This window comes from Harpegnathos saltator, unplaced genomic scaffold (assembly GCF_003227715.2).
Source record: "Harpegnathos saltator strain DR-91 unplaced genomic scaffold, Hsal_v8.6 scaffold140, whole genome shotgun sequence".
Classification (NCBI taxonomy): domain Eukaryota; kingdom Metazoa; phylum Arthropoda; class Insecta; order Hymenoptera; family Formicidae; genus Harpegnathos; species Harpegnathos saltator.
In genome coordinates, this window is record NW_020229918.1 from 119,787 (window position 1) to 132,227 (window position 12,441).

A 12,441-nucleotide genomic window follows, 5' to 3' on the forward strand; every position below is an offset into this window, starting at 1 on the left:
AAATGGAATATTCCCCGATCAAGCGAGTCGATACTCGAATGAGCCACGAATGAACCGGGACGTGATAATCCACCGTCTGAAAAGTAACACGCAGTATCGGCGCAGTGTCCTTCCCTGGTCGAACTTTCCCCGCTTAATCCCGCGGGAAAAGAGCGCCCGTAGCGATATCGGCCCGGCAAAACCTATGATTGATAGAACAGAAAAGGGACGGCCGACGGGTCGGTTTTTTTCCGACGAGAACGGAGCCTTCTCCTTTCCGCATTGTTAACATGAAATATCGCGGGCGCATTCTCTCGCGTCGCAACGTCAAACGATCGAACGCCAACTGTCAATATGTCCTTTTTGCGCGCGTGCGAGAAAATAATACGGCAAAATAATACGTCAAACCGAGCAGACGCGACAGCACGGTGTCTCCGAATTACTCAGACTCGGCCCGAGGTCGTCTCTGCGCTTTGACCCCATCTTCTCTCTCTCTCTCTCTCTCTCTCCCCCTCTCTCTCTCTCTCTCTCTCTCTCTCCCTCTCTCTCTCTCTCTCTCTCTCTCTCTCTCGCCGAACACCTTCCACGTGTCCGCCCTTTATGTGTACTCCCTGTCTCGCGTTCGCGCGACACCCGTGCAGCTAATGCGACGACGCATCCATCATCCTCGCGACCGACAGCGCGCGGTGGACACGTGCATGTATCGATGAGGGAAGAAGGCTGTTTGAGAAGTGAATAAGAAAAACGGGGACAGGAGGAATTCCATTCTGCAGCCTTGTTGTTACTTGCTTTATCGCGCGAGACGGATAAATCCGCGCAGTCACTTCGCGATCACGCAGGCAGACACGCGCGTACATTTAAAGCGTACCTACTCTGCGAGGCTGTATGGATTTCGTCGGAATTCTCAGCGGAGGGTTGCGAAGCGTCCGATCGATCGATGGCGCTCTCGAGACGCTGATGAGTCTCATCGCGTCGACTATTGAGACAGCTTGTCAGCGATTATTCGGCATTCGCGCGGAGACGAGCCGCGTGTAGAAGGCATCGGCGAGCGCACGAGCGAGGGTGTCCGTTTGAGATATGTCGGGCCATTACGGCCCATTTGCTATTCTAATTCCCTTGAGATTAACCTGAGCGTAACGAACATATGAACCCGGCCGGCACACTTGAGGTTTGGCATAATCGATATTAGCAATTTCGACGGGCCGCGTCCTAATCTCCAACCCATTACTTCTCCATCAGCGTCGAGTGTTTCGCCTTGTTTAAAGAGGCGTCACCGAGCCCTCGCACGCGCTCGAACGCGACGGCCTTAAGCTCGCGGGAGAACGAGGGTGACGATCTCTCCCTCCCTCCCTCCCGTACCTTCTCATTGTCTCTCTGTCGCTCCCTGACTCTCCCTCGCTTTCTCGACGAGCGCGAGATCTGCCGGCCGCTTCTCGCCCAGCTCGAAAGCACCAAATAACCGACGTTTCTCTCTCTCTCTCTCTCTCTCTCTCTCTCTCTCTCTCTCTCTCTCTCTCTCTCTCTCTCTCTCTCTCTCTCTCTCTCTCTCTCTCTGTCTGTTCTCCCCCAGATACCGTCTCGCGTTGTACATCGTTCGAGGGCGAGTCTCCAGCCGTCGACTGATCGGACCAAGAATATCGAGAGTGTGTCGCCGAGTGGCTGAACGTGGAGTAGGCGAGAGAGCGCAGTAACACACACGTGAGACGAGTGCCGTCGCTCGAGACACTTGTTGCATGTCGGCCGTCCCTTAAAGAGGGTCTCCGGGCGCGTCAATCGGGCATCTCCTCCGGCCGCAAGGGCGACGAACGGACCCAAGCAACCCCGGCGGACGGTTTCAGCGGTGGCGACGGCGGCGGTGGCGACGGCGGCGGCGACGGCGGCGGCGGCGGCGGCGGCGGCGACGACGGCAGCGGCGGCAGCGGCAGCGGCGGCGGCGGCGGCAGCGGCGGCGGCGGCGGCGCACGTGGGAGCGCTGCTCCGCGCGGACGTCACAGCATGTCGCTCGACGGGACGGTCGCGGACGAGCGCGGGCCGAGCGACGAGTGTCTCGTACCGTGCCTGTCGAGCACATTTGTCCGCAAAAAGCGCGAGTCGCGCGCACTCGCAATCGCGACGTTCGCTCGTTAGCGCGTCGGACAGACGCGGCATGCCGTCGGTCGTCGCGCGATCGACCGCCCCCCCCTCGGTCGGTCTTGGTCGTCGTCCGAGTCGCTCTCCGCGCGGTTGGCGCGCGCGAACGCTCGGCCGGCTCGATTGACAATCACGCTAGCGGCTTCGGCGGCCGGCCGAAGCGCGAGTGCCGCGAGTGCGTGCCTGCGATCGGGGTGTCCTGCCGAGAGGAGCGATCAGGAGAGAGCGATCATGTGCTGCGACGCTCGGTGACACCGGTCGCGGTCGTGCTATGCGGCGCTACCGTTAGTGGTATACGTAGCCGAGGCAGAGAGCAGAGCCACCACCGCGGGCCGGCTATCACCACGTGGTAAGTGCGGCTGGTGTCCGTCGGACGGGTGTCGCCCTCCCCCAACCCCTTAGTATCGCCCAGTTACCGCTCTCCCTGCTCCCTTATTCCGGACATCCGATTTATCGTTTATTCTTGTTGGCGAGACGCGATCGCGATCACGTTAACGCGGAACACGTTAACATCGTTAACGTGTGCTTTTTAAACTTGTCGGGAGATTGCGTGAGAGTTTAAACCCTGGACGCTTAAAGGTCGTCGCGCTCTACCTCACCCCGCCGTCGCCGCCGCCCCGAGTACGTGCCGTGCGCACAGGGTGCAAAGTCAGTGATCTCTTCATGCGCGCTGGAATGCGCTCGGCGAGTTCCTTCCCGTGAATTTCGTCGCGAAACACGCCCGCGAGAAACGCCACGCGAATTTTCCTCTCGCCGGCTCGCCCGCGAGAACGTGACGTGCGTACGCGCGCGCGCGCGCAGGAACGGTCCGTCCATCATGCGTTATCAGACAGTATCATCCTTCGAAGCGCACCGCTTCGCGGTCGAAATCGATAAGGCGAAAGGGCGGACTAAAGGGAGATGCATGCGTCGGCCTGACTATTTATCACGTACGTCCGCCGGGAATAGCAACAGCCAAATTTTTATCTCGCGCCAGCCGAGTTATTACACAGCCCCGGGCGAGCGGCTTTCAATTTTACGGCTGATTCGTCCGTCAGAAGCGCCATTCGTGCCTTCCGCTCAGCCAAGTAGTTACGGATCGTGCATAGTCAGCCGCGCGGCCGTCGCGTCGGAACTGTCACAGCCGCCGCCGCTTTCCCCAGCTCTCATCGCCCGCGCGCATCCATCGAGCGCACGGTTATTTAGTTCGAGGCGCTCAGTCCGAGGCCAGAGCTCACCCCATTTTCGACCTCAACTTCGTCCAGCAACGTCCTATAGATCCCGGAAGATCGATGAAGATTTCACTCACGTAGGAACTCAAATCCTACTCGGCGCCTCCAAATGCGGCGGGGAAAACGCGCAATTTACCACTCGGCAGGTTCTTGAGATTATCTATCGGCGAGAAGCTAACTGAATAGAATAGAGAAAGATAGGCAGAGACACACAGACGCACAGGCGCATCTCAGAGCATGAAATCAGAGCGTTAAAGTCGAGCATTGAGGTCGAAAGTAGGATCCGGATTTCGACTCGGGACGTAGGCACTTGCTCATTTCTTTCCACTCGTCCTATCGTTCGCGAGTCGGCTCATACTTCAGCCAGAGCAACTGACGACTCGAGCAAATAAGGAAACGCGCGCGCAACTTACAGGTGGACATCCCCGAGCGTGTACTCGGGCGGTTTTGGCAAGAACAAGAGGAAACAAAGACCGGAAGGCTGGATCACCTCCGTGGAATGTCTTCGGGCGCCAAGCGACTGGTGCAGTCGCTTAGGGGCCGAACCGGCGGTAGAGGCGCCGGCGGCGGTCGATCCGATGCCGGGGACGACAGCGGCGTCGGCGGCGGCGGGGCCAGCACCAGTGCGACCCGGTTGTGCCACTACGACAGCGGACACGAACTCGACGAGATCTCGGTGATCGGGGCTGCCGTGAGGAACGAAGGCCTGACGACGCCCACCACCCCGTGCCACTGCAGGTCTCTCAAGTACGGCAGCGGACAGACGCTTTGCAGCATCACCGGATTGGTCCCGCCCGCACCCGCCGCACCCGCGCACAGGACACAGTCCGGTGAGTGTGCGATTATTGTCCTCTCTCTCTGCGAGCGCTACCAGGCGCTGATTATTTTATACGAGACCGACGGGGCGACCGCCCACGCCGTGCGGGGTGTCTGCGCGCCCTTCGCGCACACCTTCGCTCGACCGCGAATCTCGACTTGACTCTTTGGACTCTTCGGAAGGATAAAAGAACGGATAGATTCCGATCGATTACGGAGTCATGGAGTCGGGACTCGTTCGAGTGAAGAAGTCGAGTTGGCCTCGGTATCCGCTCCTGTCAGATCGAACGGTAAATGTATCTTTCATTCCGTTTCCTCCTTCCCCCTGCTTCTCCTCTTCGCCCCCGCTCCTCAGAGAAATCGGTTAAAAAATAAACCTAATAAAATCCGTCTTGTTTGTCTTTCTTGGAAATGCTGCGGAGATACACGCTGAGTTACAGAACGACCTCGTATTTCGCATGTATTCGATCGGGAGTATAGAGTCTGCAGTCATGCCTGCGGAATAATATCGCGAGCAGACTATAATATGACGCTGTCTATTTTCCATTCAGTGGCTTGGCCGATCCTTCGTCGCGAGTCAACGCTATGGTCGCCGACTGCGGCAATGCGGAATTATGTAATGGTACGCGCACAGCGAATGTAAGCGGCCAGGGGGAAAAAGAAAATGTGCAAATAAACCCGACCGCGAGAGTCATTAATTTTTATTATTGCGTGGACTTTCCTCTCTCTCTCTCTCTCTCTCTCTCTCTCTCTCTCTCTCTTTCGCTGCGACGATTGCAAACATGGTGACGGAGTCGCGCACAACACGGCCGTTTCGCGCAACTCTCGACAATCGGATGCACAATGCACGTTGTCGTGGCGTGCGCGTCATTTATTGTCGCTATCACTATTCGCGGTGCCTTCGTCAAACTCGCTCGAGCCGTAAAGCAAAACCGAAATGTATAGCCCAGCGCTTCCACGCACGCGTCCGTACTCTCTCTCTCTCTCTCTCTCTCTCTCTCTCTCTCTCTCTCTATCTCTCTCTCTCTCTCTCTATCTCTCTCTTTCTCTCTCCTTTCCAATCTCCGCACGTAACTTATTACACTCCATAAACAGCCGTAAATTCTCGTTCGCGTCTCTAAGAAGCGAGGTTTTCACTTAGAAAAGCGCCTCCGTACTGCTTTATACCTATCCTCGAGCGCGAGTGAGCGCTTTTTTAATCTCTCCGCTTTACGAAAAGCAGCGCGCCGCTCATCCGCGACCAGCCCGTGCTTCTTTCTCTCTCTCTCTCTCTCTCTCTCTCTCCTCCCTCCCCTCCTTTTTTTTTCGAGCTTCCCTCGACCGAGTACAATCTTTCGCCCCCGCTGTTCCCCGACCATCTTTATCGCGACCTCACGTCTATAATTCCAACGGCAGAATATCGTACTGGTGCGCTCGCACACGGACGCTGTCTGCTACGTCTATGAATATGCAGATATTCTTTTTGTCTCGTGACATCCATTGCACGAAGAAGGCCCGCGTTTCTGTGTCGCGCGGCGACCCTCCATCTCCCCTCTACGGCGAAATCACGTCTCTTGATCAGAAGGCGTACTAAAGTATTAAACGACAGATGTACGACTCTTTCGCTCTCGCTTTCACCCTCTCTCCTTCTATGGCTGTTCTACCGTCATGACGTCGCGGGGTCCCAGTTCAAGGCAAACGAGATATTTATCAAAGCGCGTCGCAGGTGCGATGATAAAACACGTCTCAGCGACTCCGTTTCAACTATATTCATCTTTTCCACTCGCTACGCGTCCTTAGCCTCAGCCCTAAAGCGCGCACCGTGTTAATAATTACCAGCTGATAATACCCAGCGAGTAATCAAGCTAAATATAGAGATGGGGGAGAGGGTAAAATTATCGATTGTTTATTTACCCTCCAACTTTACGTACAACACTTCGAAATCGAGCGGAAAAACTAAAGATGTGACGATCCAATAAGAGAATATGCGCCCTCGGAAGAGAGCGAGAGAATGAAGGAGAGAGAGAGAGAGAGAGAGAGAGAGAGAGAGAGAGAGAGGGGGGGGGAGAGATAGAGAGGGAGAGAAAAACGGGAGTTTCTCCGCGAGCGGGCGACAAGTTGAGAATTCTTAGTCGCGAAGCGACACTAAAAGTTACTCAGAGCAGAAATCAATTGAGAAAGAGAAGGGGGATGTACACGACGCTGTTTATTTCATCCGCCAACGGGTCATAAAAGGGAGAGAACATTCTTCGTTAATTATATCCTTAAAACCTTAAAGTTTTATAATAAGGTCCCGAGACCTAATAGGACGGAAAAGCAGTGTTCCAGGGCTTTACGACGCAGCCAGTGGGGAGGGGGGAAGGGCGAACTGCGAGCCCCTGGTGAACTTCGACGTCATTAGCGGGAATAGCGGCTAGTATCGTTCGGGGCAGCATAAAGCGCGCTTTGGCTCATCTTCGGGAGCAGCCAAGAACACGGAAAACGTAGTTTGGAATTTGTTAGCGGACTCTCGAGCCGTAAAATCAACGTTCAAATTTCATTACACCCTTGCTACCTGCAAGTAAGTGCACTTGCGCAAGTGTTAACGCGCTGCCGACTGTTCCGCTGCCATCCGGGAGATACCAATGATACATCGCGGAAGAAGGGAATACACCCGCGAGATATTGCGGGCGAGACCGACGTAAAATTAAGTTGATCGTTAAACGCTCGCGCGACGTAACCGTCGACAATGTTGGACGATCGTTGCGAACTTGAACGCAATATCTTCGGCCGTAAAGCGCGCGAGAAGCCTTACTTTTACCTCCGAGCTCCGCTACAGCGACCAACGGCGATGATGTAAGCGATCAACAGCCCGGCCGTCGCGGCACAGGCGGGGGCCCCAAGTGTCGATGGTATCGTTGGAAATTTACGAGCACCGGATTTCGATAATGGCCGAGCCGATTGGTAGGCATCCCCTCATTCTCTTGACCTAATTACAGGCGCGCAGTAGCAACGCAGTGGGAGGGGGGGAGGGGGATTGATAAAAACCTCCAACGAGAGCGAGAAGAGTGCTTCGCCGAGTCCTTTGCGCCCTTTATTAAGCGGAATACTCACGGGCGAATCGCACGCGATTCGCGGCTCGAGCTGACATAAACGTGTGATTTAAATAATGGCGGGAAAGACGTCGAGAGCGAAGACGCGTCTCCAGAGACTTTAAATATATCCACACGTCGATACTGTAATATTTTCACCCAGAGACTAGTCGCTGGGGAGAATAGGCGCTCAGGCAAGGTAGAAAGGAAAGCTAAGAAGCCCGCGAGGCGACGATTTCGAAATATCCATACGTTTCGGTCACGCGTGCATAAAAAGCGCGCCTCGCGCCAAAGCTTGCACGCTAATCGTGAAACTTGTGAATTTCGTCGAATGCGACTCAGATCGAGCAGTAATCTCGGAATCTCGCCGCTTCAGGATCGCGAACACCTCGCGCCGAGGTTTTAGCCGAGCTTCGCTTTATTCCGCCAACGGGCAGAAGTAACGTTATCTCGCGGAAAGACACGAGCCCGTGGCAGGCACATACAAGCGAAACGTCAGACATAATAGACAACTTAATGCGCCGACTGTAATCTTCCCCTCGCTATGAGACCGCTATGAGGAAGAGGGAGCTAACGCGGGGGGTTGATCAAGCTAAACCCTAAACAACCCGCGCAAGTACGTCCTCCAGCGCGACGGCTCTTTTTCCGGCCCCATCCGTCTGTCCGCCAAAACTTTCCCCGCTCCGAGAGTCTGCAGGATGACGTCGTTCGGAACAAACTGCACGTTCCGCGCGATACGCGCAACCTGCTCGTGCCCGGAAATTTCCGGCGCTCGGCAAGAAATTGCGAGCGCGCCGAGCAACTCTCCGCGATCGCGGAAGTTCGCGTGGACGAACGTCGTCTACGGGAAAAGACGTTCCTTCCGTTCGTCCCGTCCGTCTGCTCGCTCGCTCGCTCGCTCGCTCGTTCGCTCGAACTCCCGAATCGCATCGAGGTGCACATACGCTCGCGCGACGATCGCACACCGGTAACTCTCGGCGGAGCGGAGTTATGTGTTTGTTACGTGTCTACCGGCAAATAGGCAAGCGAGTTCGGACTCGCCGCTCCCGGCGCAGTTGGAGAAACACGAACGGTATTGTGTGTCGGCGACGTTAAGCCGACCCACCTACGGATAGCGTCTCTCGCTTGGTGGTTGGCCGCCTCGCTGCCCACCGCCGCGCCGGGACGGCGGGACGGCTGTCGTTTCGGCGGACGTGCTCACCCTCAGGAGAACGCTGAACTCGATCGAGTCATTTCCGCCGAGATAGCAGGGATTCCCGCGACTAGTAACGCGACCGCTCCCGCAACGCCTCGCGCAGGGTCTCCGTGGAACGGTTTAATCGCTCGCGGCGCGCACGCGCGCGCGCGCGCGATATCATATTCGCGAATGCCAGAGTGCGAGAGGTAGGATTTTTTATTCGGCTGCGCCGATTCGTGCACACCTTTTACTTACACCCGATAGAATGAATCCCGACGAAGCGAAAGCTAACCACGGTGAAGTATAACAACGCGCGACGGAACCGCTGTTATCATACATCGGACTCACTCTCCACGCCGGTGCTCTATCGGAGAAAAGGCGCAGTTTACGGACGCACGACGCGACGGTCTGAATGTGTATGCATAATACGAGCGGCGATGCGCCTCGCGAGAGTCACGGGTAACGAGCCTGATAAGAGCGAGAAGAGCACTTTTCTCTGCAATTTGCTCCCAGATGCCAGTCTCGCCTGTTTACTCAGCTACCCATTCGCCGAGGGAGTCGCGAGCTACGAGACTTTATTAATAATATACTCGCTAACAATGCAACGTTACATGCGTATTCATTATCAACACCATTAATATCGTGTGGGATGAAGTTAAATCAGCTTAGTTTGCGTGAGTGAACGGCATGACGCCTATGTGCATCGTCCTCTGATAAACCTCTCTCGTTGGGGTGCGTTACGCGCCATCTTGCCGCCTTCATGATATCTTTTTTACCGCGAAGCAGCAGAATGGGAATCGGTTTCGGGGAACGAAACGGACGAAAGGGTGTATTCGACCCTTGATATCTAACGCTACGTGCTTTACTCGAAACTCGTCATTCGAAGCGCACCGCGCAAGGCGCAATTCGCATTATTTGCACAAAGTACGACAAAATGACGAGATTCGGGAGAAATTACGCGCTACCGCGTATGCAAATACCCGCGTCCGATAACGTCGTGCCGCATTACGCGAGATCTATAATTGCACAGGGCCCGTAGCGTCGCGGGGGAGCCGGTGGGCGAGGCGCAAACTGGCGGAGGCGGATTAGGGCGCGCGTTCGAGCAACGAGGATAAGAGTGTCGAAGAAACTTACGACAACTTTCGTTCGCGGCACTTGCGTTGCTCTTTGCACAATACAGTCAACGTCGCTGTTTTTATTCGGCGGTGAAAAGTTCAGAGCGTGCGGGCGAGACGAAAGTTGCTCGAGGGATAGGCAGACAGAGATAAAGATAGAGGTAGAGCGAGAGAGGGAGAGAAAGAGAGAGAGAGAGACAGAGAGAGACAGAGAGAGAGAGAGAGAGAGAGAGAGAGAGAGAGAGAGAGAGAGAGAGAGAGAGAGATAGGATGAGAAAAGTTGTGAGAGAACGACCACCCCTTTGGCGCGAGAGTAAAATCGAAACGAGTGTACGATCGCACGGCGCGGCGTGCGGCAAAACTCAGCGGGACTTAGCGCTAAACGGAAAGTCTCGCGATACGACAAGTCGGCAGAAAGTTCGGTTCACCGCCATGGCGTTTCGTACATCGAGCGATACTCGAGTCTTTTCATCGAGACGATTTAATCTCCGACGCTGCCGGTGACGATTACAAAGACGATGCTACCTCAGGAAACGCGACCGAGGGTCTCGTTGCCTCCAGATTCGACCGAAAAGGAAAACCGCGTTATATAGAAAATCATTTCGTGTGTGGCTCATCGGATAAGAGAGTCAAGGAAATAAAGAGAGAGAGAGAGAGAGGAGCGTTGTCAATTTCAGACGAGAATGAACTGGCGAAGGTGTTCCCTACTTTCTTAAATAACGTTATTTTGTCGAATACGGACTCTGCGACATTTGCCGGATAACTCTGAGATTGCAACTATATCGCGGATAATCGCGCGTACTCGGCGAAAGGATTATCCGCGCGAGGATCAATTTGAGCACCGCTACATACGACGCTGCGTACGCGATTCTTTTCTTTTTCTTTTCTCCTTCTTTTTTTATCACCGCCACAAAGTCCGCCGCTCGAATCTTTCAACCGGTAGCTTACGGTAGTGGTGGTTTAATGCCGGTAATACCCCTAATTGAAGGTCGCGCCCAAACTTCGGATCACGAACTCCCAAACAAGTATTTAATGGCCAGTAAACTTTTGAAACGATTAAACGCGTCCGAAAACTAAAACGATTAACTTGTGACGATATTGCGGATTTAATCCGCGCTGCTGCACGATGCTCTTAGCGGAAAACTCGATCTTGTAACTTTATACGACTTTCCGCCTTGGCGGCCGTCGGTCGCGATGCGCTCCGTCGGCGGGAAATGGGAAAGTCGTGTATCTAGAAGATTACAGGGGACGATAACGTATTTGGAGAAAAAATAAGAGCCGGAGGCCTACCGGTCGGACCTGTGACTTCGACTTTCCTCGACGTAAATAACAGTCTCGGTTATCCTCCTTCCATCTTCTTCAATTCCCCCTCTCGCTCTCACCTCCCCCCCTCTCTCTCTCTCTCTCTCTCTCTCTCTCTCTTTATCTATCTATCTCGCATGCACTCCTTCGCTCCAAAATAGCTTTCTCACTCGATGCTATTGATATCGCGCCAGTGTTATACAGATCGGGGAGGGATCAATACTTCGGTACTGCCAATACCTTGGGAGGCTGAATGCAACCGTGAAGATTCCTTTGTAATAACGGCGCGAGACCTTTGATGGGGGCTGGCTCTGTTATCATCAAGCTCTACTTCCTTCGCTTCCACTGCCGGGAGGAGCGGATTGATTTCCTGCGGTGCGACGGCGTCTGCGATTGAGGCAATTACAGCGTGGAACGTTCTAAATGGGCTCGGACTTATTTTCGAGATATTACGTGCGCTTTTCGGGACTCGGTCGTGCGCCTCTTCGAGCTCTTCGTCATTAGTTTGTATACGTTGCGGAGCCGGCCGGCCGGCGTGACGGGCGCGTTCTCATTGTGCCGCGCCGGCGCGGGTGTAACGGCATTATCGGAATCGCTTGGAATCTGACTCGACGACCTTTTATCTATCGGCGTCTCTGGACCGGTTTTTAGAAGAGCTCGGCGAGTGTAACATACCGCGCCAGTGGCGGTATTCGGCGTGGTATCAGCGGGGTGTTAGTCGATAATTCAAATTATTGCGAAATATCACCCGCGCGAGAGTTCCGCAGCTCCGGCCGGCTTGATGTGTTCGATACGCGAATAATTGGAATGCATGACATAACGTGTGACATTAATATTTACTATTGTTGTCCCAAACAACGCGTTCCCTGCAACAATTTGAATATCGATCGGCATCGTTGACTACGAAATATCACTTCGCGTGTATTTCTCTCGTTTTCACCGAGATTCTCTTCCTCGTACACTTCCTCGTACACTTTAGCAGCGGCTTTTATTCTACAAAAACAAACCGTATCAAACTAATGATATAATTACTCTCGTGTTTCTCGCGCGGCGTATAAATGAGATCTCTGCAACACTTTTTATTTTAATAAACTCTGATGAAATACACGCGCCCCATGGAGCGTTAGCGTGGCATCGCTTCCTCCCTTCCTCCCATCCAACCGCTGTGACAATCCCGCATGCTACCAGCAGTTGAATTCGTGTCCCTGTGTCATGGCCAATGACATCAACAACGACCGACTGTGTGTCAACAGAGAAGGCGGACAACAAATCGACGTTAATTAGATAGGCGTACGCGGCAACAAGATGACGGTCCGTATACGCGCGAAAATTCCGGGTTTACGCTAGCCCGGAGAAGCCCGTTACGCGACATTTGATAGCGCTAACAGATACGATAGAGACACCGCGCTGTGATTGGCTTCCGGCCAAAATCCCCCTGCGGTTCATACGTGTTAGAGGTTTAGGGGCGCGCATTGTGCGCGCGACGGCCGTGTTCATAAATCGTCACACGTTAAGGTGCGCGCTGTTGGAGGATGCTGCGCAAAGATGGTTCCGCGCCATCGCCGCGGTGTAATCGGCGCAAGCGAAATCCGGAGTAATACAAATATTTCGAATATTTCTCGAACACGAGGAAGAGGGGAGGATAAATTGATACACATTGG

At 54.3% G+C, this 12,441-nt stretch overlaps 1 protein-coding gene across 9 annotated transcripts in view; it reads left to right on the plus strand.

Annotated features, from left to right (window-relative positions):
* The first annotated feature begins 1,912 nt into the window (after positions 1-1,912).
* The window catches only part of LOC105189135 (cyclic nucleotide-gated cation channel alpha-3), a 143,556-nt gene continuing 133,027 nt past the window's right edge, over positions 1,913-12,441 (plus strand). For all 9 annotated transcript variants that reach the window (XM_025308166.1, XM_025308168.1, XM_025308169.1 and 6 more), the window contains exons 1-2: positions 1,913-2,458; positions 3,736-4,150. In XM_025308166.1, coding sequence (XP_025163951.1) covers positions 3,820-4,150 — 331 coding nt within the window. In that variant the 5' untranslated portion in view covers positions 1,913-2,458; positions 3,736-3,819. The remainder of the gene's footprint in view (positions 2,459-3,735; positions 4,151-12,441) is intronic.